At 40.5% G+C, this 27,041-nt stretch overlaps 2 protein-coding genes across 5 annotated transcripts in view; both read right to left on the bottom strand.

The window, feature by feature from the left end:
• Positions 1-6,290, bottom strand: part of NPC1 (NPC intracellular cholesterol transporter 1) — a 53,864-nt gene extending 47,574 nt beyond the window's left edge. Inside the window, exon 1 of one of the 2 annotated variants that reach the window (XM_081078753.1) lies at positions 6,043-6,290. In XM_081078753.1, coding sequence (XP_080934879.1) covers positions 6,043-6,099 — 57 coding nt within the window. In that variant the 5' untranslated portion in view covers positions 6,100-6,290. The remainder of the gene's footprint in view (positions 1-6,042) is intronic. The other variant, XM_081078755.1, reaches the window with a different exon arrangement.
• A 14,471-nt stretch (positions 6,291-20,761) lies between these two features.
• ANKRD29 (ankyrin repeat domain 29) overlaps positions 20,762-27,041 on the bottom strand; it is a 44,875-nt gene continuing 38,595 nt past the window's right edge. Inside the window, exon 8 of one of the 3 annotated variants that reach the window (XM_081079142.1) lies at positions 20,762-23,403. In XM_081079142.1, coding sequence (XP_080935268.1) covers positions 23,299-23,403 — 105 coding nt within the window. In that variant the 3' untranslated portion in view covers positions 20,762-23,298. The remainder of the gene's footprint in view (positions 23,404-27,041) is intronic. The other 2 variants (XM_081079140.1, XM_081079141.1) reach the window with 2 other exon arrangements.

Genomic DNA, 27,041 nt, shown 5'->3' with positions numbered 1-27,041 from the left:
TCCTCACTGCATAAGTCAGTAGGTGTACTGTGCCCAGAGCTCTGGTGAGTGTCATATTTGTCCTAGGGGTGAATATGCCTTTCCTTAAAGGGCCAAATACTGTATTAAATACTGTAGGCTTGTGGGCCATAGGTCTCTGTGGTAAATACTCAGCTCCGCCTGTTGTAGCTCAAGAGGAAGCACAGACAACTGGTAAGTGACGGGCGTGTGTGTGTCCCAGGAAAGCCTTATGCACAGCAACAGGCTCTGGCCAGGCCATAATTTGCTGGATCCTGCCCTAGGATCAAGCAGAATTTATATTTATGAGAATTGCAAAGTTGTATATGTGGGGAGAGATTGCACGAGTATTTTCTTGCTTTTGTCTTGACTCCCTCATAAGGCCATAAAATCATAAAAGGCAGAGTCAGATGTTATACTTCTTCGAAATTCCCTAGAGTACCTCATTCAGTGTCCACTGATTCAGAAACCATCAAAATTCACAAGGAGTTAAAGGAGACCAACTAGATTATGTAAAATGTTCAGAAGTGATAACTGCTGGTTGTTTTAGCTTTAACTCAGAATTCAGTAATTACAAGGCTAGACCATCTCTACTTTGAAAGGTTAGGTCATATGGGTATTTCACAACATGCTCCAGAGTTTAATTATTGGGTATATGACTGGATAGGAAAGTTTCTTTCAATAAAGTAATAGTTTAGGCAAGGCTACAAAAACAAATGCCCTTTTGGCTGTATGTCAGCAACGATAGCAATCGCTAAATAGACTCTAACAGAGACCTATACGAAAGCACCTCTTGTCATATGGAGAAGCTCCGAATATCAGTGACAGAATCCCATACTCCAGGCTGCCTTTAGAAAATCCTGATGAATGAAGTATTAATTAACTCATATTCAAGTGCTCACTGAACGGCAACAGCGTGACAGGCACAAAGTTAAGTGATTTCTCCATCATTGCCTCCTTTATTTCTCAGACACCCTATTGTAGCATTTTATAGATAAGGTCATAAAGGCTCTGAGAAGATTCTCTGAGGTCACACAACTCATCGATGACAAAACCAATAATGAGAAGCGAGATTCTGAGCACCAAGTTAAACAGTCTCCATCCTTTCCCTCATCCCCACCCCACCCCCAGCTGCTGCACTGTTCAAACTCCAGCTCCATTTGTACACAAGACGAATCCTCAGATTTTGACAATGCTCCAGAGATGGGCTGTCCCGTCCACTATGTGTCCCTCTTTCTACACAAACCTGCCCGCCTGTAGAAATGAGTACCATTTACATCTTTTTAAGTACATCTCTAAGCAGCTGTCAGATCATGACTCACTTCCTCAGTATAACCGACTGTCCTCAACTTCCAGCCTGTACTCAGCCATCCCACCGCAGGCAGAGGGCAGGCTGGGTCCTCTGTCACTGTCCTAGATGGGGAAACTGTCCTAGATGGGGAAAGCTTGTGGCAGAACCTGGAGACACACCCAGCTCCAGCTCCAGGGAAAGGAGGGAGAAGCCTCTGCAGGGAGCAGAGGCACTGGCCTGGCCAGTCAGGACAACCCAGGACGGGGTGGAGGGAGATGCATGGAGTAAGCTGTCCAGACAGTAAGTTGCCTGCTGTTTCCTTTGGAGTCAGGCAGGCAGATGAAACAAATATGACAGGTCTGGCCTAACTTCTATTGATGGAAATGTCTGGAACTCTGTTTTACAGCCAACTTAGGGTGAACATATCCATAGAATAAAGGATAATATGTGTGAGCACCAGGCACACCTACAGATGGGTGTTTAAGTTATATATTTTTAGAGTTAGAAGGGCTCAGCTCGTCTTCACTTTACAGATAACCCTACTAGCTTGCAGTTTTTTTAAGCGACTCACCCAAGGTCATACTACCTACCAGTTAGTATTAGACATTTCTGAGCTCTAATACCCACAGGTTTTAAAACTAATCTAAGTCACAAGACGAAAACAAAACTATGGAAGTAGATGGGAGTGTATACTGTCTGCAGGTTTCTTCCAGTGTGGCAAGTGAATAAATGAGCCAGACCAGCAGGCTAAATCTATCCCTGATTTACCACTGGCTTTCGAAGAAACCATACTGAAGCTAGAAACGTGCCTTCAATGATATGTCTTATTGGCCAAGTGGAACAGCTACTGAACACCCACTCAACTTACTTTGCTAAATAGCAATAAACTGATAGCAATATTTTGAATTTGAGTAACTTAGAACACAGAAGACAGTGTCTCAAGCCCCCAGTCTGCAGAGCTATGTGACCTTAGGACAAATTGGAGCCTAAAACTGAAAAACAAATGGCATCACACCTATCGTAAAGGATGTTCTGCGAGATTAAAACAAGATCAGATGTGTCCTAGCAATGAAAGTACATGCAAAAATTAGGTAACTCTTTTTTCTTTAGTTTCTTGTAAACTAGAATGTCAATTTTAAACAGCTTTATCGAGATCATTTATATACCATAAAATTCACCCTTTTTAAGTATACCGGGTTTTAGTTAACAATTAGGTAATTTCCTCCCTATTTTCTCCACTTTTCCTCTTATCCATTAAGGTCAGCTCCATTATCCTCCAAAGGTCAGCTCAGAAATGGATTCCCCATAACATTTTGTCCTTACTTTTATTAGAGCACACTCTGCATTGTAATTTTTAAAATATATTCACCCTTCCTCCTATCAACTATGAGTAAGACAGGAAGAGAAACTACTAACATTTACATATCACTTTACAGTTTGTAGACTCCTTTCTATATAGGTTACTGTTTTGATCTACTTTTGTATCCTACACTATGTCCATAGCAACCACTTTATATTTATAAAATTAGTGAATGACAATATTTTAAGTTCTTCTGTGGCTTTAAGGGGCAGTAATAAGGTGAAGAACAAATTTTAAACCTTTCCTCTCAAATTCCCCAACAGCACACTAGCATTAGAGAGGTGGCTTTTTGTTTGTTTGTTTTACTTTTCTTGCCAAAGCAAATATTCCAAAGACAAAGAGGAATAGTCCAAGCGAAGAAAAACTTGTTGGGCCACTGATTTGGTCACTGATTATCACCCAGAAACTGCAAATCCAATTCTGATCTCCACTAGCCTCTGAATCCCTCCGTCCTCTTACCCCCTTACCCCCTTACCTGAACCCATAAAAGTCCAATAATTTGGTGATTCAAAAGAATAAAAGAGTCCTGGCCATGTTGGAGATGGTAAAATACAGTTCTTGCCATAAAGGAGCCTGGAATCTAGTAGTTCAATTCCAACAATATTTCTCTATCTTTACACGAGCACCCTAATAAGTAGGCATAGTTGTTCACCTGATTTTACAGAGGAGGAGACTGAGACTCCAGGGGATTACTGACTTACCCGAGATCACTCTTGGTCAGAGGAAGAGTCAAGCAGGACCCATACCCAGGCCTTTTAACTCAAAGTCTTTTGCCAGGGAGGAAACGCTGCTGAAGTTTCAACAAAGATTTAGAACTTCAGAGTGAAGGCATTCTAGTTGGGAGAACAGGATAAAAATGTCACGGATGATGGAGCACTTGAACTGGGCCTTGGAAGACGGGCATGGTTTTGATAGCAAGTAGTTTATTTGGCTGGAGAGCTGATGCCCTTCAAAGAACTGTGGGTGAAAGGACTGAAAGGGGCGCTTGGGATCAGATTAGAGATGGTCTGATGCAGGCTTCCGCAGTAGGTAATGTGTCATCCTTAAAACACAATGAAAAACATCCCTTTTAGGAGGAGTTGAGGGTGGAGAAGGGTTACCCAGGAAAGAAAGATCATACTGTCTTCATGACCAGAGGAGTCTTTGTTCCTGGTAATATGACAAACACTGAAGGAATACAAAGACCTATTCAGCAAGTGGTTTTCTGCCCACTCATTGAAATAAAAAACCTACTTTCCCTTGACTATTGATGTTAGTAGGATATCTGATTTACAGCATCAATCAAGGAGTAGGAGAGACTGGGCAAGACTACCCACATTTTGATCCATTTTCAGATGGTTACTCTTTAACGCTCTCAGGCCAGGAGATTAAACCATTCCCAATCTCAAAAAATGGCTTAATTCCTACCCAGGCCTCACTATGTTCCAAGTTCCTCAACAAAAAGCTTATAAAAATTAGTCAGGAGATATATATATATTAATATTATTTCTCAAAATTGCACACGTTAGTTGGATGATGACAAGGTTTTTTTTAAAAACCACGCAGTCTAGTAATGTTATTTCATCATCTGTAAAAATTTTAAATTAAGAAAAGCAAAAATCCCTCCAAAATGTATTTTAGACCTCACAGAGCACAGTTAGTCTGTAATTCTGTGACAGAACTTTATTAGTGCTCACCTTGAACCCAGAGGAGCTATCATTGGTAAGAATTGTAAAAGCAGGTACCTTCCCCCCAATCTGTTCAGGTTTTCTGGAAACCTCTGCAGACTTGAGGGAGTTAAACTGTAAATTAACAAGAGTAGTTTTTCCAGTTAAGTTTTACAGACCTGTCCAAGACTTCCACGCAGTTTGCAAGAGACTTGTGACCAACCTCTGACCTATCCCAAAAGTCCTAGGAGGAGAGGCATTCATTGGCCATCAATCAGCTGGATACCATCTCCAGGTAAAAGGATTTCAGAGACAAGTGACAGCTACGGAACAATGTGAAGGCTGCCTCTGAGACCCTGACTGAAGGGAAACTGAACAGCTATATTTTCTTTAAGGCACATAACTGCTACAATTTCTTGAGTTTTTACTACAGTGATGAGGTCTCTCTATATAGCATGTTCCTTAATAACCCTAATAATCCCATGAGGTACTGCTTTTCTTCAGAAAAAAAACTGAGGCTTGAAAAAGTAATGTGCCCAAAGCCACAGAGCTAGTGAGGGGTCTACCTGCTGACCCCATCCCCAACGGTGTCCCTGAAACCTGCTTTCCTCTGCCTCCCCTCCCAGCCAAGCACTTGCTCTTCCACAGCCCACACTGCTGGGGATTCCCGCCCCCCCCCCCACACACACACAAACCGCCAACACACACATACTGAAGGAGGGAGGCACAGCTCTTCTCCTATCTCTTGGGCCCTTGCTATACAGAAGTTGAAGGAGAGGTTTCCTAGATGTTTTCTAGGGAGGGGAAAACCTTTAATCTGCCTTTCCCTGTGGTTCACTACCTCCTCATCGCCGACACGCCTACAAGGGGGCACAAGGGCACAGGATTCCCAGAGCTCACTCTTTCCTCCTGATCTGGTGTAATCAGTACTATACCCTTAGACAGCCATCCTGCCCTCAACCCACCGCAGTGTGCAAAGAGAAACCTGTAGACACACAAATGCAGTGAGGTGCTCCTGTCCAAGGCTACTACTAAACCAAAAAAAAGCTAGACCAGGGAGTCAGGCGACCGAGTTTCCGGCTCAATCCTGTGGCTAGTTAGTATTGTGACAAGGGGAAAGCCAATTACCCCCCCAAACCCACACCCCGGGGCTCCAGTTCCCAAAGATGTGAAAGGGAGTGGATAACAAGCAACTCGCACTCTTTAGAAGACCACGCTGACTTAGGGAAAGTAGGTAAGACTTCCACTTTGGTGCTTGACGAATTGCTCCCTTCCTTTACCTCCCCTTACACTTTCATCTCTCGGGGAGGCGAAAAAGACACAAGGTGGTAGAATCTTCTAAACAAATGTATACAGAATTCGTGTGTAGGTGACAGAACTAAGAAAAAACAAGGTTAAATAAGATCCCTACCCCTGTCTACCCACGTTTCTCCTTCCCTTTGATTCCCCATCCAAAATTCAAACATTAGGTGACCACAGCTGACATGAGCTCAAATCAGGCCAAGCCAGGAGATCCCACTTGTCACCTTCTTCCAGACCACAGGGAAAAGTGCGTGGCCTTAGAAAGAAACCAGGGAGGAGGGGGGAACCCCAGGGACTCCACCGTTAGACCAACTTCCGCGGGACCGACTAGACCTGCGCCCCCTCGGGGGCCAGGGCATCTGACCGGTGCACGGCCTGCAGCCCCGCGCGACTCGCGGTCCCGCCACGTCCTCCACAGCCCACCCGGGTCCCCGGCGACCACTCACCTGTGCCAGACACAGCCACAACAGGAGGAGACTCGGGGCCGGGCCGCGCGCACTCATGCTGCCGCGGCGCTGGGCTGCGGACGAGGCGGAGGATCGGCTCGCTCGACCTGACTCGGCTGCGCTCGGTGTCACCGGCTCTCTCAGGACCCCGCGCCCGCGGGCAGAAGGAGCAAGCGCCAGCGGCAGCGAGCTGCGCGCGCAGGTCAGGAAGGAGAAGGCGTCGTTAGCTCCTCCCTCCTCTAGGCGGTGCCGCTGCTGGGCCTACCAGAGCCGGTTCTGAAGCCAGGCCTCCCGGGGAGGGCGGGGCCTACGTGGGGCGGGGCCTACGTGGGGCGGGGCCGGACTCGTCCGTGCCACAGCCGCCTCCCTATGGCTCGGCTCCGCACTTTTTCTCCCTGCGGCCCCTGGGGGCCCAGCGTGGGGCCAAGGGCTCCCAGACCAGGGCAGCAGAACTTTTGGAATCCGGGCTGGGAGAATATTTCTGGAGTTGTACCAACAATGTGTGTTTTTCATGCTTTAAGCTCATTTCTTCCTTTCTTCGGTTGGAGATGGTTTTTAGCAAATGGACACTGTTTTCCCAAAGTGAGACCCTGTTTGCGGAATACGTATTTATTTAGGCCCGATTAGCACCCTCGAGCAAGTTCTCCCAAACCCAGTCACCCAAGCCCGGGTGGTGTCGCGCAATGGCCTTTACAATGTTGTGATCCGAGAGCGCGAGGGGCGGAGCGCAGCGGTCGCGAGGCAGGAGTCACCCAATCACGGTTATCGTCCGTCCTCCACACTTTCAGGAAAGCGCTAGAACCACACCATCTACTGGTGGTGCCAAGCATGGCAGGGAACCCGCGGAGAGTTAGTAAGATGGGAGCAATCCATTTTTTAAATTTTAGTTGAAGTCAAGTAACACAATGATAAAGAAGAGGGTTTTTTTTGCCTCGCTTCTTCTTATTACTATAATATTTTTTTGGTCTTGCACTTATTTTTTTTCTATGCATTTCCTGGTAATATTTCCCCTCACATTTCAATTATTGAGACCACTCATAAGCATCAGTCATTTCTATTTTGAAGGTAAGATAAATGGAAGTAAGGATCTCTTCTCCCCACAGTGGATGCCAACATAAAATGAAAAGACCAAATATGCATCTGAGGCAATGCTCAAACCCAGTCTTAGGTAGGACCATGATTCAGGCAACATTTCTGTCCCTCCTCTACAAACTGACTGATTAAGTTACTGTGTTGCCTCCCCACCTCCTCAGCTCTGAGATGTCCAACCAGCTGGCTGGGCACTGAAACTACAGGGATTTCCTCTTGAGAGCCCTGTATCTTCCATGATGGCCTCCTGGCTTTAATCCGACTGTGAGCTCTCTGGCTCCTGGTGGTTTCGCTGATAATAAAGTAGTATGCTTTATGCATGGGTACTCAAAGGTGTAGTCACTGAATCAGAAGCATCACCATCACCTGGGAACTTGTTAGAAATGCAAATTTATGGGGCTTCACCCTGACACACTATTTCTGAAAGTCTGGGGATGAGCCCAGCTATTTGTTTTAACAAACCCCTCAGATGGTTCCAATGCACACTCAAATTCAAGAACTACACCTGTAATGTATTCCTTAGATCCTGGGGGGTTAGTTACCCTTCCAGTTTTAGCAAGTCCTTGTGGAAAAACAAAACAAAACAAAAAAACCTTTATAAAGTAATTGATATGAGTAAAGGTAATTTCAAGCAACATATGAAACATTTCTGGGATGGGCAGAAATTTGGATGCCCCACATATTACGTCCACTAGTCACAAAACAGTAGCAAAGATCTTTTAGCCGTATTTTTCTTTTTCTGGTTCTGTCTTTCATACAGCTTTGACAATGCCCAAAGGTATAGGATTTATTTTTTTAAATAAACTATCCTATTTCTACGACACATTTTTTTTGTTGATAACAAAGTAATCCATGTTTATGGTAGCAACTTTGAAAATACACAAAAGATTGGAGACAAGAATTAAAAAATAATTTAAAATTTCACCATGATGGATAATCTGTGTCACATTGTGGTGTATTTTCACCTTCTATGAAAATTGTTTTAACATGGTTGAGATCATGTTTTAATAGGCCAGTCTCAGGGCAGTGCCTAAGTCAATGAAATATAGTTCATCAATCAATAAGTGTTTCAAAATCTCAAATTGCATTTCTGGTACAGTGAAGGGTTTGTATGGTCCCAGTAATTCTGCATAAATTCACCTTTTCTTTTCCGAGCTTGTGTAGATTCCACAAAGCTTTGCATCTTTCTGTGCCCTCTGCTTTCCTCATGATACTGCATCATATAAATCTAAAAGCTATTGAACATGTCCATTAGGAGGAGAGATGAGAAAGGTTCACCCAAGACAAAATTCTTTTTACTTAGCAGATGGAGGGGTATTCATATTAATAGTTCAAAAACTATTAACATAATTTATTTAATCAATCTCCTGTTGGACGTTTGGTTTGTCACTTTTGTTACTGGAAAATATGATGCAATGAATATCCCGGTACCTAAATCTTTGCAATTATATATAAATAGAACTGTTGGAAAAAATAAATAAATATGTGTGTGTGTGTGTGTGTGTGTGTGTGTGTATGTATATCAAAGGAAATGTGCATTTTAGTTTTGATTATTATCAAATTGCTGTCCAAAGAGATTGCAGTTTACACTTTTGCTAACAACATAGGGAAGTACCTGTTTCCACCTCCTTGCCAACACTTACCTTTGCTATTCTGATAGGTGAAAAATGGCATCTGTGATTTTACTTATTTTATAAAATATTGTGTTTTCATTTGTATTTAACTAATCATAAGTGAGATTAAGAATCTTTTCATACATTTTCCAATAATTTTATTCCTTTTTCTATGTTTTTCAATTTCTAATGTTTTTTCATCTGACTTATTTATTTATTTTAAGATTTTATTGGGGAAAGGGAACAGGACTTTTTAATTGGGGAACAGTGTGTACTTCCAGGACTTTTCTCCAAGTTAATTGTTGTCCTTTCAATCTTAGTTGTGGAGGGTGCCGTTCAGTTTCAAGTTGTTGTCCTTTCAGTCCTAGCTGCTGAGAGCGCCGCTCAGCTCCAGGTCCAGTTGCCGTTACTAGTTGCAGGGTGTGCAGCCCACCATCCCTTGTAGGACTCGAGGAGTCAAACTAGCAACCTTGTGGTTGAGAGCCCACTGGTCCATGTGGGAATCGAACCAGCAGCCTTCAGAGTTAGGAGCATGGAGCTCCAGCCGCCTGAGCCAACAAGCCGGCCCCCTTATCTGACTTATAAAAGCTCTTTATTTATTAAGAAAACTAACCTGTTGGTCTAGTACATGTGTTGCAGATGTTTTTACTAATTTACTATTTTTCAGGGTTATAAAAATTATTTCATAGTTTCCTCTAGAGTATTAATGATTTTTATGAAAATAATGATCCACCTGGGATTCTTTTGCTGTAAGGAGTCATGTAAGGGTCTAGCTCCCCTCCACCCGCAGAGGCTGGGCAATCATATGGATACCTGCTCTTCTTAAAGTCATCATTGGTTTTTTTGTGTTGCCAAATCTAAGGACAACTTGTTTGTTTTCACCTCACTTGACCTTTTAATAGTATTCGATGCAGATGACCACACTATCCAACATAAAACATATTCTTCTTTAACCCTCGCTCTCCTGGCTTACTTCATTGGCTAAGTATCCATTATATCTCAGCTTCTAGACTAGGGATGTGATTTGATCAGTATATTCATGTTAATAAAATTTCATTACAACAAAATAACTGATTTCTTCTACTATAGAAGCTTTTTTTTTCATTCTGCTGACCTGACTTAGAAACTTCAGAATAGATAGTGATTCAAGTGGGCAAAGAAAAAAGACTGTCTAACTACTAGTGTGGTGGACTGTTCCATGATGTGACAGATGTCTGTCCTGAAAGCTGAATCCAGGCCAGAAGGGAGATTGTTTACTGCACCGTCCCCCCGCCCCCCTTAGAGACTGTCTGATCGTAATTGATGTTCCCTCTGACATATATCAGCACCCCTCTCTTGCCTTCTGCTATGTGCTGGTTCCTGGAACAGCTTCTTGTCCTGACCTGGTCAAGCATGTGAAGTCACTTCCCGTACCTGGTAGCATTCACGACTGTTACCTGTGACTTCCCCCCTCTCCTTAGCTTATATAATTCTTTGGCACCTGTCAAGCAAGGCAAGGATCCATTCTGCCTTGCAGCTGCCTAAGACATGCCTCATATGTAAGTTTCCCTTAATAAACTCTATTATAATTACCAGGCTGGAGTGGCCAGCTTCTTTCTGCAGTCTTTCCCTGCCCTGTGCTTACAGAGGGAGACTTTCAGTCTCAGGGCTTTTCCCTCAGTCTGCGTGTGTGAACACTACTGCACTGATTGCAAGCTTGCCTAGTTTCTAACTTGAAGGTTGAAGTTCAATAATAAGAAATGAAGGTCGAGCTGGGCCTTTGGAGTGCTAGGATGCAACCAATTTCACCTGGTGACATCTAAGCCAGTTGCTGATGCATGTGGCACTTCTTCACTTTGCTTACTGTTTGTTTTTTTTTTGTTTTTTGTTTTTTCATTTTTTGTTTTTTTGTTTTTGTTTTTTTGCTTTTCTCCCAGCTCAGGCTGCCATTACAAAATACTATAGACTGGGTGGCTTAAGCAACAGGTATTTATATCTCACAGTCTGGAGGCTGAGAAGTGCAAGATCAAGGTGCCCAGAATTTCAGTTTCTTGTGAGGACCTACTTCCTGGCTTGTAGAGGGCTGCCTTCTCACCATGTGCCCAGGTGGTCTTTCCTTGGTGCCTGTGTATACAGAGATAGATCTGTCTCTTTTTCTCTTTGTATAAAGTCACCAATCCTGTTGGATTAAGTCCACACCCTCATGACCTCATTTAACCTTAGTTACTTCCTAAAAGGCCTAACTCTAAATACAGGTACATTGGGGGTTAGGGCTTCAAGAGTGAACTTGGGTGGAGGGAACGTAATTCAGTCCATAGCATCCCTCCTTTTGCTCAGGGGTGCATTATGACTTTTGTGGGCACTAGGCACCTGTGCCTTTGGAGTACTCTTCCTAAGCCTTCAAAAAACAAAACAAAAACAAAAACAAACAAACAAAAACACCATGCCACCAAAATTATATTTTACAACTATATTTGTATAAAGACAAACATAATCCAGGCTGGCTGCATTAGTATATATTAATTATTACTATATTATTTTTCTTCTGATTTGAAAACAAATTGAAATTAGAACATTTTCACAAGATCTTAAAAACATCAGGGGCCTTAAACACTGCCTACTGTGCCTAATGGAGAAATTGGCCCTGTTTTTGCTGCTAGTAGAACTTCCTGTAGAATTCACAAACATTGTAAGTTTTGCTGATAAACTGCCCCCCAAAAGGTCTCAGAACAGCAACTAGAGGTGGCTCTAAAGAATCTCATGTGGGGGACAGACAGATGGCTCAGTTAGACTGTGAGCTCTGAGCAACAGGGTTGCCAGTTCGATTTCCACATGGGCCCTTGAGGTGCACCCTCTACAACTGGATTGAAGGACAATGACTTGGAGCTGATGGGTCCTGGAGAAACACACTGTTCCCCAATAAAAAATAAAAAGAAATTTAAAAAAAATGGATAGTGGGAGGATGACAGTTGGACACAGGAATAGGAGTAAGTGATCAGCTCACATCTCTCTCCCTGTCAGGCTAGTAGGGCTATACATTGCCAACACATTTTGGTGAAATATAGGAGACCTTGAGTTAACACTTCTGCCAAATCCCTTGGGAGTTTCAAGTTGAACATTTTTGAGAACCTCTTTTTGATAATAGACTTTTTTCTTTTTTTCATGAATATTTAACAAAAATATATAAAGTGTACAAAGCTTGCATGTACAGTTTGATGAGTTTTTACATATTACATACTTACATTAGCTATCTATTAATTCATAAAAATTTACTCCCAAAATGTAGTAGATTAAAAGAACAAACATTTATTATATCATAGTTTCTGTCAGCCACGGGTTTTGGATGGTTCTGACTCAGGTTCCCTTATGAGGTTGGAATCCGTCAGGTTACCATCGTGTGAAAGCTTGACTGAGACTGGAGGATCTGCTTCCAAGGAGCTGCTGGCAGGGAGCCTCAGTTCCTTTCGACATGAGCTTCTCCATAGGGCTGCTTGAGTGTCTCAAGACTTGGCAGCTGACTTCCTTCAGAGTGAGTGATTCAAGAGGGAACAGGCAGAGCCACAATGTCTTTTATGATCTATCCTCAAAAGTGACATGCCATCACTTTGGCCATTCTTTAATGATCATACAAACCCGTCCTGCTACAGTATAGGTGGGGGACTACACAAGGACAAGAATATCAGAGGAGGGGAGTACTGGGGGCCTTCTTGGAGCCTAGTTATCACAGATCCATGTAGCTGCCACCCAGAGGAAGCACATAGTACATTTTCTGCATTCTAGAAGGTTCCCTCATGACTTTTCCTGGTCAATATCATCAGCCAGCCCCCTCCAGCCAAGAGGTAGCCACTATTTTGACCTCTTTCACCGTGAATTGGTTTTGCCCGTTCTTCAACTTCATGTAGATGGGATCATACTCTTCTGGGTCTGGTTGCTTTCACTCAACGTTGTGAGATGTGTGGATGTGAGATTCATCTTTATTGCCTATAGCAGTACTTCATCCTTTTTTTAAAAAAATTTTTTATTGCTAAGTAGTATTCCAAGGTATAAACATACCATGGCAGACATTTGTTGTTTTCCAGTTTGGGCTGTTACAGAGTTATGAATATTCTTATATATGTCCTTTGTTTGAAATATGAACTCAATTATTTTGGGTTCTGAAATAAACTTAAAATTCTATACTTCAGCCGAATTTCATAGACTTCTTCATTTAAAATAGCTTATGGCTACAACTCATGACTTTAGCACCAGTAATTATGACTGACTCAGAAATGGGACATTGTTGTTCAGACTTATGGTAAAATACTGTTCACCCGGGTAATAATATTTGGTTTGGTGATTAATCCAGTCATGGGTTACAGTGTAACTTCCACTCAGATCCGATGCTACCAGCATTGCAATAACTTGAAACTTGGCCGAGTTTCACAATAGTGTTCCCTTCTCTGGAGGATTCAGTCACCTGCCACACTTTTCTTTGTGTGGAGTATTTTTTAGTCTAATGTTTCCTAAAATAGAGTTCAACTCTTGTAAACTGAAGACTTTCTTTCTAAGGTTATTCTTATAAGTCCAATTGTGGGAAGTGGGACTACTAACAGCATTTCCCTTGTCAAATATTAGAGTTTAAATCCTAGTGAGGGAGGGAAGAAGAGACTAAAGATGGGAGAAGTAATTCTTTCTGTTGACCAAGAAAAAGCTGACAAGGCATTTGAGAACTGAAAGTCTTTAATTAACTTCCTTCAATTGTTAAAATATAACTCCACTCATAGTTTTAAATTATCTTGAAGTATTGCTAAAAGTAAGAGTAAGAGCACCAGGAAAAGATTCTAGGACTTTCCAGACCCACTAATGTGTATTTAACTGAGGGCTAAGTATAGTAGTCAGAGAGCCTGGAGAAAACTACCCCTGTTTATCTCATTGTGTTCATAGGTTAAGCAGAGTGAAAAAACTTCCTCGGGCCCTCAGTTAGAGGAATGTGAAAGAAATTATTCTAATTCTGCACAGAAAGCATATAACTTGTTTTTGGTTTGTTTTAATTTTTCTCCCACACATAAGTACAAAAACTGATGTGGGATAATGGCAGGGAAAAACCCTAATACGATGTGGCTCTGTTCACCTTAACATAGTTCTATGCACACATTTTTTAGCATCTTGTCATAGAGAGATAAAACACACTCATTGAAACCAATTGACCAGCATACATAAATCTATTTTGTCTCATTTTACCAAGAAGGTAGTAAAACATCAACTCATAAGCCCATCTACATTGCGCTGGAGAGTTCTTATATCTCTACAGTGGGACACAAAGTACTTTCTTTCTTGGTGACAGAACAGAGGCAATCTATTCTGAATGTTGACAATAATTCCTAGAAAGTGCTAGGAGTGGCTTCACAGATACAGGTCTACTGATCACAACTAGAATCATTTCAAGACAACTGTTTAATTTGAACCTTAGCTCCAGGTCCTGACTAGTCACCAGGACCAGTCACCCGTAACCTCTCCAACACAGGGCTAGAATTCTTTGGTGACTGAACAAGCTCATCAAGGGCTGTTGTCAGGGGTAAATGAGAAAATACATATACACTTTATGAGATTATCTATGTAAAGTACTTAGCACATAACAGTCCTTCAACAAATGATAGCTAGTTTCTATTGTTATTAATAATCTGCAGACTCCACCTGGTCACTACCTGTGAGGCTCAGCCAGTTCTAGAATCAATACCACTTTGTTATGAAATTAGGACCTCAGCTTCTCACCCCTATAATCTGCAGGGCAGGCCCACCTCAAAACTGAGGCATCTCCATTGGATTCCAGCTAGCCTGGCATTGAGGAGTGCTTTTATCCTCTGACAGTTCTACTGATCACTAGAATCATTTCAAAACAACCATTTATTTTAATTTGAACCTTAGCTTCAGGTCCCAGTGTGCAGTAATGATGAGACATAGCTTTCTTGTGGTTGCAAAGGGTGGATGGAGCAGGGGAGGAAGCCAGGATGGCTATGGAGTTCTCCAGGTTCCAACGCAAATGTTACCACTGCAAATATTTATTTCCTAAACAAGACGTTGTGCAAAACCATCAGCTATTTCAGAAGACAAAGCCACTGCAAAGGGCTGAGGGGTGAGGAGCATTACAGACAGTAAAAATAGAAATTAAGATACATACACAGGATCAATATCTGAGGTGATGGATGTGTTAATTAACTAGATGCAGGGGGAGGGGAATCCTTTCATAAGGCATACAAGTATACCTTGAAAATATTGAAGGTTCAGTTCCAGACTACTGCGATAAAGGAGGCATAATCTTTTTACTGATGGACGGTCTTGCCTTCAATTTGAAAAAAAGCAATATCTCTGAAGTGCAATGAAATGAGGCATGCCTATATCAAATCATCGTGATGTACGATTAGAGTTTCTATTTTTAGTATCTTCTGTGACTATCCCAAGAATTTTTATCTGAATGAACGGTAAACCTTTTGAAGTCATTACAAGTTATCCACTATAGAAATAATGAAATCAAGGTCCATAAGTAACAAAGTATACTGAGCTGAATTATTAACTCTGAAATTCCATTTTATTAAAATCACATAGAAATAACTTCTGATTAAAAAGAAACAGGAAAAAGCAGTAAAGGCAAATTGGGTAGTACATTAACTTTATTTTGAATTACAACGTGGACTATTTCATCAAACAAATCGATATAATGAAAAACTTTGTGGTTCAATTAAGTACATGATTTGCATAAGAATTGCTAGTTCTGAGTCTTAGGATGCAGAGCTCATTGAATTGTGAATTAGATTGACATGAAATAAGAACCATCTACCTGTGTGCAAAATAAATGCAATTTAACTTTAAATAACAGACCTTTTATTCAGTCTTTGGTGAGTGATTAATATAATCATATTCCCTGCTATGGATAATATAATCTCATCTAGAGCAAATGTGAGCCTTCTAAGTCGGAGACCTCTTACCTACAGTAAGAAGGCCTCCATTAAATGTTGTTAAAGCCACTGGATTCATTTTTAATGGCCCTAATATTCATCAAGAACATTACAGCTTACAGAGGGAGACTTTCAGTCTCAGGGCTTTTCCCTCAGTCTGCGTGTGTGAACACTACTGCACTGATTGCAAGCTTGCCTAGTTTCTAACTTGAAGGTTGAAGTTCAATAATAAGAAATGAAGGTCGAGCTGGGCCTTTGGAGTGCTAGGATGCAACCAATTTCACCTGGTGACATCTAAGCCAGTTGCTGATGCATGTGGCACTTCTTCACTTTGCTTACTGTTTGTTTTTTTTTTGTTTTTTGTTTTTTCATTTTTTGTTTTTTTGTTTTTGTTTTTTTGCTTTTCTCCCAGCTCAGGCTGCCATTACAAAATACTATAGACTGGGTGGCTTAAGCAACAGGTATTTATATCTCACAGTCTGGAGGCTGAGAAGTGCAAGATCAAGGTGCCCAGAATTTCAGTTTCTTGTGAGGACCTACTTCCTGGCTTGTAGAGGGCTGCCTTCTCACCATGTGCCCAGGTGGTCTTTCCTTGGTGCCTGTGTATACAGAGATAGATCTGTCTCTTTTTCTCTTTGTATAAAGTCACCAATCCTGTTGGATTAAGTCCACACCCTCATGACCTCATTTAACCTTAGTTACTTCCTAAAAGGCCTAACTCTAAATACAGGTACATTGGGGGTTAGGGCTTCAAGAGTGAACTTGGGTGGAGGGAACGTAATTCAGTCCATAGCATCCCTCCTTTTGCTCAGGGGTGCATTATGACTTTTGTGGGCACTAGGCACCTGTGCCTTTGGAGTACTCTTCCTAAGCCTTCAAAAAACAAAACAAAAACAAAAACAAACAAACAAAAACACCATGCCACCAAAATTATATTTTACAACTATATTTGTATAAAGACAAACATAATCCAGGCTGGCTGCATTAGTATATATTAATTATTACTATATTATTTTTCTTCTGATTTGAAAACAAATTGAAATTAGAACATTTTCACAAGATCTTAAAAACATCAGGGGCCTTAAACACTGCCTACTGTGCCTAATGGAGAAATTGGCCCTGTTTTTGCTGCTAGTAGAACTTCCTGTAGAATTCACAAACATTGTAAGTTTTGCTGATAAACTGCCCCCCAAAAGGTCTCAGAACAGCAACTAGAGGTGGCTCTAAAGAATCTCATGTGGGGGACAGACAGATGGCTCAGTTAGACTGTGAGCTCTGAGCAACAGGGTTGCCAGTTCGATTTCCACATGGGCCCTTGAGGTGCACCCTCTACAACTGGATTGAAGGACAATGACTTGGAGCTGATGGGTCCTGGAGAAACACACTGTTCCCCAATAAAAAATAAAAAGAAATTTAAAAAAAATGGATAGTGGGAGGATGACAGTTGGACACAGGAATAGGAGTAAGTGATCAGCTCACATCTCTCTCCCTGTCAGGCTAGTAGGGCTATACATTGCCAACACATTTTGGTGAAATATAGGAGACCTTGAGTTAACACTTCTGCCAAATCCCTTGGGAGTTTCAAGTTGAACATTTTTGAGAACCTCTTTTTGATAATAGACTTTTTTCTTTTTTTCATGAATATTTAACAAAAATATATAAAGTGTACAAAGCTTGCATGTACAGTTTGATGAGTTTTTACATATTACATACTTACATTAGCTATCTATTAATTCATAAAAATTTACTCCCAAAATGTAGTAGATTAAAAGAACAAACATTTATTATATCATAGTTTCTGTCAGCCACGGGTTTTGGATGGTTCTGACTCAGGTTCCCTTATGAGGTTGGAATCCGTCAGGTTACCATCGTGTGAAAGCTTGACTGAGACTGGAGGATCTGCTTCCAAGGAGCTGCTGGCAGGGAGCCTCAGTTCCTTTCGACATGAGCTTCTCCATAGGGCTGCTTGAGTGTCTCAAGACTTGGCAGCTGACTTCCTTCAGAGTGAGTGATTCAAGAGGGAACAGGCAGAGCCACAATGTCTTTTATGATCTATCCTCAAAAGTGACATGCCATCACTTTGGCCATTCTTTAATGATCATACAAACCCGTCCTGCTACAGTATAGGTGGGGGACTACACAAGGACAAGAATATCAGAGGAGGGGAGTACTGGGGGCCTTCTTGGAGCCTAGTTATCACAGATCCATGTAGCTGCCACCCAGAGGAAGCACATAGTACATTTTCTGCATTCTAGAAGGTTCCCTCATGACTTTTCCTGGTCAATATCATCAGCCAGCCCCCTCCAGCCAAGAGGTAGCCACTATTTTGACCTCTTTCACCGTGAATTGGTTTTGCCCGTTCTTCAACTTCATGTAGATGGGATCATACTCTTCTGGGTCTGGTTGCTTTCACTCAACGTTGTGAGATGTGTGGATGTGAGATTCATCTTTATTGCCTATAGCAGTACTTCATCCTTTTTTTAAAAAAATTTTTTATTGCTAAGTAGTATTCCAAGGTATAAACATACCATGGCAGACATTTGTTGTTTTCCAGTTTGGGCTGTTACAGAGTTATGAATATTCTTATATATGTCCTTTGTTTGAAATATGAACTCAATTATTTTGGGTTCTGAAATAAACTTAAAATTCTATACTTCAGCCGAATTTCATAGACTTCTTCATTTAAAATAGCTTATGGCTACAACTCATGACTTTAGCACCAGTAATTATGACTGACTCAGAAATGGGACATTGTTGTTCAGACTTATGGTAAAATACTGTTCACCCGGGTAATAATATTTGGTTTGGTGATTAATCCAGTCATGGGTTACAGTGTAACTTCCACTCAGATCCGATGCTACCAGCATTGCAATAACTTGAAACTTGGCCGAGTTTCACAATAGTGTTCCCTTCTCTGGAGGATTCAGTCACCTGCCACACTTTTCTTTGTGTGGAGTATTTTTTAGTCTAATGTTTCCTAAAATAGAGTTCAACTCTTGTAAACTGAAGACTTTCTTTCTAAGGTTATTCTTATAAGTCCAATTGTGGGAAGTGGGACTACTAACAGCATTTCCCTTGTCAAATATTAGAGTTTAAATCCTAGTGAGGGAGGGAAGAAGAGACTAAAGATGGGAGAAGTAATTCTTTCTGTTGACCAAGAAAAAGCTGACAAGGCATTTGAGAACTGAAAGTCTTTAATTAACTTCCTTCAATTGTTAAAATATAACTCCACTCATAGTTTTAAATTATCTTGAAGTATTGCTAAAAGTAAGAGTAAGAGCACCAGGAAAAGATTCTAGGACTTTCCAGACCCACTAATGTGTATTTAACTGAGGGCTAAGTATAGTAGTCAGAGAGCCTGGAGAAAACTACCCCTGTTTATCTCATTGTGTTCATAGGTTAAGCAGAGTGAAAAAACTTCCTCGGGCCCTCAGTTAGAGGAATGTGAAAGAAATTATTCTAATTCTGCACAGAAAGCATATAACTTGTTTTTGGTTTGTTTTAATTTTTCTCCCACACATAAGTACAAAAACTGATGTGGGATAATGGCAGGGAAAAACCCTAATACGATGTGGCTCTGTTCACCTTAACATAGTTCTATGCACACATTTTTTAGCATCTTGTCATAGAGAGATAAAACACACTCATTGAAACCAATTGACCAGCATACATAAATCTATTTTGTCTCATTTTACCAAGAAGGTAGTAAAACATCAACTCATAAGCCCATCTACATTGCGCTGGAGAGTTCTTATATCTCTACAGTGGGACACAAAGTACTTTCTTTCTTGGTGACAGAACAGAGGCAATCTATTCTGAATGTTGACAATAATTCCTAGAAAGTGCTAGGAGTGGCTTCACAGATACAGGTCTACTGATCACAACTAGAATCATTTCAAGACAACTGTTTAATTTGAACCTTAGCTCCAGGTCCTGACTAGTCACCAGGACCAGTCACCCGTAACCTCTCCAACACAGGGCTAGAATTCTTTGGTGACTGAACAAGCTCATCAAGGGCTGTTGTCAGGGGTAAATGAGAAAATACATATACACTTTATGAGATTATCTATGTAAAGTACTTAGCACATAACAGTCCTTCAACAAATGATAGCTAGTTTCTATTGTTATTAATAATCTGCAGACTCCACCTGGTCACTACCTGTGAGGCTCAGCCAGTTCTAGAATCAATACCACTTTGTTATGAAATTAGGACCTCAGCTTCTCACCCCTATAATCTGCAGGGCAGGCCCACCTCAAAACTGAGGCATCTCCATTGGATTCCAGCTAGCCTGGCATTGAGGAGTGCTTTTATCCTCTGACAGTTCTACTGATCACTAGAATCATTTCAAAACAACCATTTATTTTAATTTGAACCTTAGCTTCAGGTCCCAGTGTGCAGTAATGATGAGACATAGCTTTCTTGTGGTTGCAAAGGGTGGATGGAGCAGGGGAGGAAGCCAGGATGGCTATGGAGTTCTCCAGGTTCCAACGCAAATGTTACCACTGCAAATATTTATTTCCTAAACAAGACGTTGTGCAAAACCATCAGCTATTTCAGAAGACAAAGCCACTGCAAAGGGCTGAGGGGTGAGGAGCATTACAGACAGTAAAAATAGAAATTAAGATACATACACAGGATCAATATCTGAGGTGATGGATGTGTTAATTAACTAGATGCAGGGGGAGGGGAATCCTTTCATAAGGCATACAAGTATACCTTGAAAATATTGAAGGTTCAGTTCCAGACTACTGCGATAAAGGAGGCATAATCTTTTTACTGATGGACGGTCTTGCCTTCAATTTGAAAAAAAGCAATATCTCTGAAGTGCAATGAAATGAGGCATGCCTATATCAAATCATCGTGATGTACGATTAGAGTTTCTATTTTTAGTATCTTCTGTGACTATCCCAAGAATTTTTATCTGAATGAACGGTAAACCTTTTGAAGTCATTACAAGTTATCCACTATAGAAATAATGAAATCAAGGTCCATAAGTAACAAAGTATACTGAGCTGAATTATTAACTCTGAAATTCCATTTTATTAAAATCACATAGAAATAACTTCTGATTAAAAAGAAACAGGAAAAAGCAGTAAAGGCAAATTGGGTAGTACATTAACTTTATTTTGAATTACAACGTGGACTATTTCATCAAACAAATCGATATAATGAAAAACTTTGTGGTTCAATTAAGTACATGATTTGCATAAGAATTGCTAGTTCTGAGTCTTAGGATGCAGAGCTCATTGAATTGTGAATTAGATTGACATGAAATAAGAACCATCTACCTGTGTGCAAAATAAATGCAATTTAACTTTAAATAACAGACCTTTTATTCAGTCTTTGGTGAGTGATTAATATAATCATATTCCCTGCTATGGATAATATAATCTCATCTAGAGCAAATGTGAGCCTTCTAAGTCGGAGACCTCTTACCTACAGTAAGAAGGCCTCCATTAAATGTTGTTAAAGCCACTGGATTCATTTTTAATGGCCCTAATATTCATCAAGAACATTATCCACATAGAATGATCTAATGAATAGGCCAAGGACAATATGTTTTAGTGAAAAACAACTGTTTCTGATTTCATCCCATTTTGTCTTTTGGAGCTTTGTTATCAGTACCCATAATACTGTTTTGATTTATATCAGTGATGAACAACCATTTTTGACCTAAGAGTTAACAACAGGGGTAAAATATACAACATTTAAGGCCACATTATTGTCCTCTTCAAAATAAATACAGCTATATGAAATTCTCATGAAATGTGTATTTGTACAACTTTGCTGAATAAAAGAAAGTCAATGAGGAAATTGGCTAGTAGCTAACTGCTTTTTAGCTACTAAAATGTTTATATGTGGGTATTTTAGCAATAGAGACAGAGCTTTCTAATTTTTCATCCTGAAATTAGATTGCAGACATGTTGCATAGCTAGTCAGGCTGAGGTGTCTCTGGGGGCTGTGGGTTGCTCATTACTGGCTTTGATTGAGATAGTAATCAAAATAAGCTGATTTTTGTTGCTTGATTATTTTATTGATCATAACAAACTTTAAGAGAATAACCTTATAATTTCAAAAATTATATTCCATTGTTTACTGACTTAAAGAAACTGCTTTTAGTAACACTGAAAATTGGTTTAAAAAATCTTTTGGGATTATAACATTTCCCTCCATTTTAACATGTCTTTACGTAGAACACTGGCTGAAAACCAAAGCAAAACATCAATGAGAAAACGAAAGAAATGTTTACATAACATAAACACCATCAGTGTTTATTATAGTAGATTATGGAAAGGTTTATTTTTGTGTGTGCAATTAGGCACTGACTGAGGTATTTAGACACCATTGAGTATAAAGTGCATCAAATATAAAATTTGACACTTCCTTCAAAGAAATAATTCAATAAAATTCTGGAATCAATCAGCTCAAGAACATGCATAGATGAACACTTATTAAGAACTAATAACAGTCTGTTATTACTTATTCTCCTACAATAGTGATAGCAATATACTGTACTTGCATACGTCACATTTTATCCAAAGATCGCAGTCCTTGTATCACGCTATGTTGTGTTGGAAGCTCAAGATTCCACAGTAGGTTAAGTGTACTTAGTTATGGCAAGGGAAATAGATTGCCAATAATAGACCCAAAATAAAAGCTCAAAGAAACAAGCCTAAATTTCCTGTGGTTTGTAATTTTCTTAATTTCCAAACTTGCCATTTGTATTCTACCATACCTACAATATGGACTCCAGGTAAAAATGATTTTTACATATTAAAAATAAGATGAGGATCAACTCACAAATAAACAATTTGTCTTTTTCATACCATGTGTTTCCCCGAAAATCAGACCTAGCCGGACCATCAGCTCTAATGCATCTTTTGGAGCAAAAATTAATATGAGACCCTGGTTAATTAAATTAATTAAATTAATATGTCTTACAGTAAAATAAGACCGGGTCTGATAGTAAAATAAGACCGGGTCTTATATTAGTTTTTGCTCCAAAAGATGCATTGGAACAGATTGTCCGGCTAGGTCTGATTTTCGGGGAAACAGGGTAGTTCAACAGTCCATCTTTGAAAAGCACATGTTGGAATGTGCGGCTTTTTAATAATGTAACTTTACACATTGTTGAGTCTTAGGAACCATGGCTATGATCCTTGGATAGAAGAATACGTTTTACAGTGGGATGACATACATATATATAAAATATGATGCAGTTATATCTTTTAGCACACTTACATTTAACACAAAAGCAAAAGTGCATCGATTCATTGAAGGTCAGACTTTCAGTCTTTTAAAGCTTACAGTCTTTCTGTCTCCCTGCTTAAACCTCTTCGAAGGCTTAACAATTAGAGTTTAACTGAGAGGCCCAAGTTAGTATAGTTTAAAATGAGTTTCTCTGGAATCCACGAAACTGCTAGGTCCCACTGGAGTGGGGTTATAGGCCAGTGTGAGAAGCCCACCTAAATGAGGGGAAGGGGCCCCTGAGCTGTTCTGTTCTTGATTCAGGGCACAAAGCACAGCACTTCTTGATCAGGGACCCAGGGTGGGCATTTGGGGCCTTTTCTTTCTTAAAAGAATTTCCAACACTGTTTACAAGCAATTTCTTTTTGGACAATGTGGTTAAGGTTCCTATCTTTCAGTCAAATATGCAACTAAGGTAGCTCTTCCTGTGCCCTTCTTTACCTCGGAGGAGATGCAATATACGTTCATTTGTGGTTAGTTCTGACGGAAGTTTATTGGCCTGAAATAAAAATAAGAGAAGATAGGCATTAGTGAATTCGTACAGTTGGTTTGGTTTGAGGGTCCCCAAAGGGGTGGCACTGACTTAACCCTGATTTGCTTCTCCACTGGTGAAAAACCCTACTGGACTTTCTGTTTTGTATTAAGTCATGTAAGGTTTGTTTTAAATGTATAAATACTACTGTTACTTTCTTATCGCATTGTTAGGATTATTTTTCTATCTAGCCATATCTCTTACTAGACTGTAATTTCCTGGAGGCCAGGGTCTATGTCTTATTAACCAGTGTATCCTCATTTCCAGCACAATGCCTAGCATATCTAGTATGTGCTCAATAAACATTAACCTTGGTAAGATTAAATTTACACTTGATCTTAGCCAAAAGGCCAAGAAGCGATAGGTAAGATTAAATTTGATAACTTATGTTTAAATAGTTTATTATGTGAGGCAGTCTGTCAGCTAGGGACTTGATCCTCGGTGATCAGGCTGGCAGGGAGCCAGAACAGGTATCTTTCAATGACAAAGCAGTTAGTAAACATCCAGAGGATAAGAGTTACCTGGGGAAGAGCAGTTTCAGTGGCCCCGACTTCCCACCTGACCCAGTCTCACTGTATGTCCTTTCTTTTCATAGCACTGCTGAGACACATTCCTTATGTACTTATTGAGCGAGCGAGTCCCTATCATATGCACTAGACTTTACGGGACAGTTGTTCTCAAACTTTTTGGTCTCCAGACATTTTTACACTCTTAAAAATTATTGAGGGCCCCAACAAGCTTTTGTTTTTAACTTGTTAGAAATGAAAACTGAAAAAAGTTTAAAAAAATATGTTTATTAACTTATTAAAGGTTAACATAAATATTTATGAGAAAAGCCCAAATTTTCAAAAAATAACAAAAAAATTAATGAGAAAAGTAGCACTGTTAATTTGTTGCATATTTCTTTAGAGTGTAGCTTAATGGAAGACAATTGGGTTCTCATATTTGCTTCTGCCTCCAATCTATTGTGATACGCTTTTTTTTTTTGGCTTGAAGCTTAGGAAGAAAATTCAGTTTCACACAGGTAGTTAGAAAAGAAAGGAACATTTTAACAGCCTTTTCATATCATTGTAGATGATGCTACAATGTAGATTCTTCTTTGATGCTATACCAACACAGGACTGTGGTAGTTTCTTAAAGGTAACTGTAATGTGGAATTTGAAACCATATCAATGAACTTTTCATACTCTCTCACATTAAAATTCAAAGGTCTATCTACCTACAGGTGGAATTTTTTTACCCACACATGATTTGTAACATTTTGCACTGGTCATTTAGAAAATATTAGTTCACTGAATTATGCAGATCTTCCAAATATTGACATGTTTCATATATAATATCAAAAGATAACATTCATTAATATTACCACTGATTCATCAGAAAAGCCTTTAAGCACTAGGCAGGTGTCAGGCTCACGTGGTGGATACAGGTTGTTCTTTCAAGCAAAATGAGGTTGCATGAAAAAGTGGCTGATTCACTTTGCAATTCAATTACACAAATGCTTTTCCTTGACAACCATCACGCTTCAGTGAACGGAAGCATGATGGCTGTCAAGGAAGTGCTTCTTTATGCATACTTCCCATTTTGTCATACAGAATATTAAAGAGACATACACCACAGGTCAAGATTTCATAAAATTAAAATTGTTTACTGCTTCATCAAAGATGCTCTTAAAAGTGGTATTTCTGTAAAATAATTTACAAAATTTGTAAAATAAATTACAAGGGTTTGTAAAATCATTTGCCAGTACAGTTTGGTGCCTCTGTTTTACTGTATTCTAAGGTGCCAACAGTTTTGTCCACCATTGCTTTTGCGTCATTGTAACAAATGTCAGCACAGTGAAAAGGGCGAATAACATCCTTCTATTAAGAATTTTGTTTTGACCTTAGACTTCTGGAAAGGGTCTTGAGGACCCTCAGGGGTCCACAGACCACACTTTGAGAACTGTTGCTACAGATGAATCAAAAGGATCTTTTTAGGATCTCAGGGGAGGCAATTAAAGGGTAGAAAGACACCAAGAATGGGGGAGGGAGCTTGGATGTAGATGTTACTTGTCTCACATATTTGTTTTCCTGTGGCCAAGCCTGGAACCCCAGCTTCTTTATCTGGGACCTTGATACTAGATGAAATTCCTGCCATCCCACCTTCCAGGCTGGATCCTGTTCCCTGACCTCCACTTGCTGGCTAGGACCTCACTCTGTGGGAATTATGCAAGGATTTGTGGGGAATTGTGAGTTTGTTATAAGTGGTGTGCTGTGCAGCATGTCCCATGGCTGCACCTCAGCCCACCACAAAGGACCCCTGATGCTGAAGTGAGACTGAGTCAGACAGGAAATTATTATGCTGTGTTACTATAAACCAGAGGTTCCTCTACAGGGTCAAATTCTACTATTGGCTTAGTTCCTGCAGGAGCAGGAACTTAGTTCCTGCAGGTTTAATGCCTGGGCCTGCAGAAAAATGCTCCTGTTTAGACCTAAATTCTATCCAGTCTCAGACTGGATGCAACAACTAACTGCTTTGCATCGGTTATTGGTCCTTGGTGATCAAGCTGGAAGGTAGCCAGAGGATCCTCTATAGTCAGGAAGAAGAGGGGATCTAAGAAGCTGTACATCTATCTACAAGCTTGTGGAGTTACAGTGTGTATGACAGCAAGTTGTGTGACTATCTCCATGAATGTCCATATCCTTTATCATTAAAATAAGTTTTATACACTCAGACTGTGTTGTCAAGTTTTAGCCAGTCACACACCACTGTTCTGTGTCATCCAGATAGTTCTAAGAACCTGGTCTCACTCCTCCTCTCTCTTGGTTGGACCCTGCTGAATTCTCAGGCTGCTGAGATTGTCATGACTGTTATGATGGCTCGTGCCTCAGCCAGCTGCTAAAGGCCATCTTATCAATTACGGAGCAGGGCCATAGGTCCATATTCAAGCTAGCACAGCATCAAACCACTGTCTTTCCCCCCTGCTTCTGGGAGAAGGTGCGTTCTGAGTCCTCAGTTGGGGGTATCGGGGACATAGGACTGCTGCACCCATGGTGATGGCTATGGTGCTGGGATAGCTACTAGGGCCATTGGTTACCCTCTCCTCAGATATCTGCCTTGAAGCCCCAGAGCAGAAGTCTTGGAAGCCCTGGAGCAAAAGAGCCCCAGAGCTTAGAAGTCACTTTCTCTGGGAAGCATTCCCTAGCATTTTTTAGACAGCTCTTGTCACTTTGTATTGCAGTTACTTAATAGTGTTTATGCCCCATTAAACTCTCAGCTCTATGAAGGCAGAGGCCATGTGAATCTCATTCATCATCATCTCCCCAGTACAAGCACAGTGCATGGTATCTACTGGGCATTCACTCAGTGTTTGTTGAATGAATGAATGAAGGCCAAGATCATCCCCTCGAGAGTCCTGGATGTCTATTGGAATCCGAACACCCTTGCTTCTAGAGCTGCCTTTAAAAAGGCTAACTTCTCTGGGTGGCTAGTAGGTGAGGCGTTCCCTGGAAGCTCTCTAAAGGTTTCTATAGTACGAAACTCCAACATAAGCAGCCCACACGTATATTCAAGTAGCTCTTGGAAGGTTCCAAAGTCCAGCATTGTGGTCACTGAAAATTCCT

Source organism: Rhinolophus hipposideros (genome assembly GCF_964194185.1).
Source record: "Rhinolophus hipposideros genome assembly, chromosome: 17".
In the NCBI taxonomy this organism is placed as follows: Eukaryota; Metazoa; Chordata; class Mammalia; order Chiroptera; family Rhinolophidae; genus Rhinolophus; species Rhinolophus hipposideros.
The sequence above is the reverse complement of the archived record's forward strand: the minus strand, read 5'-3'. Positions and strand labels throughout refer to the sequence as shown.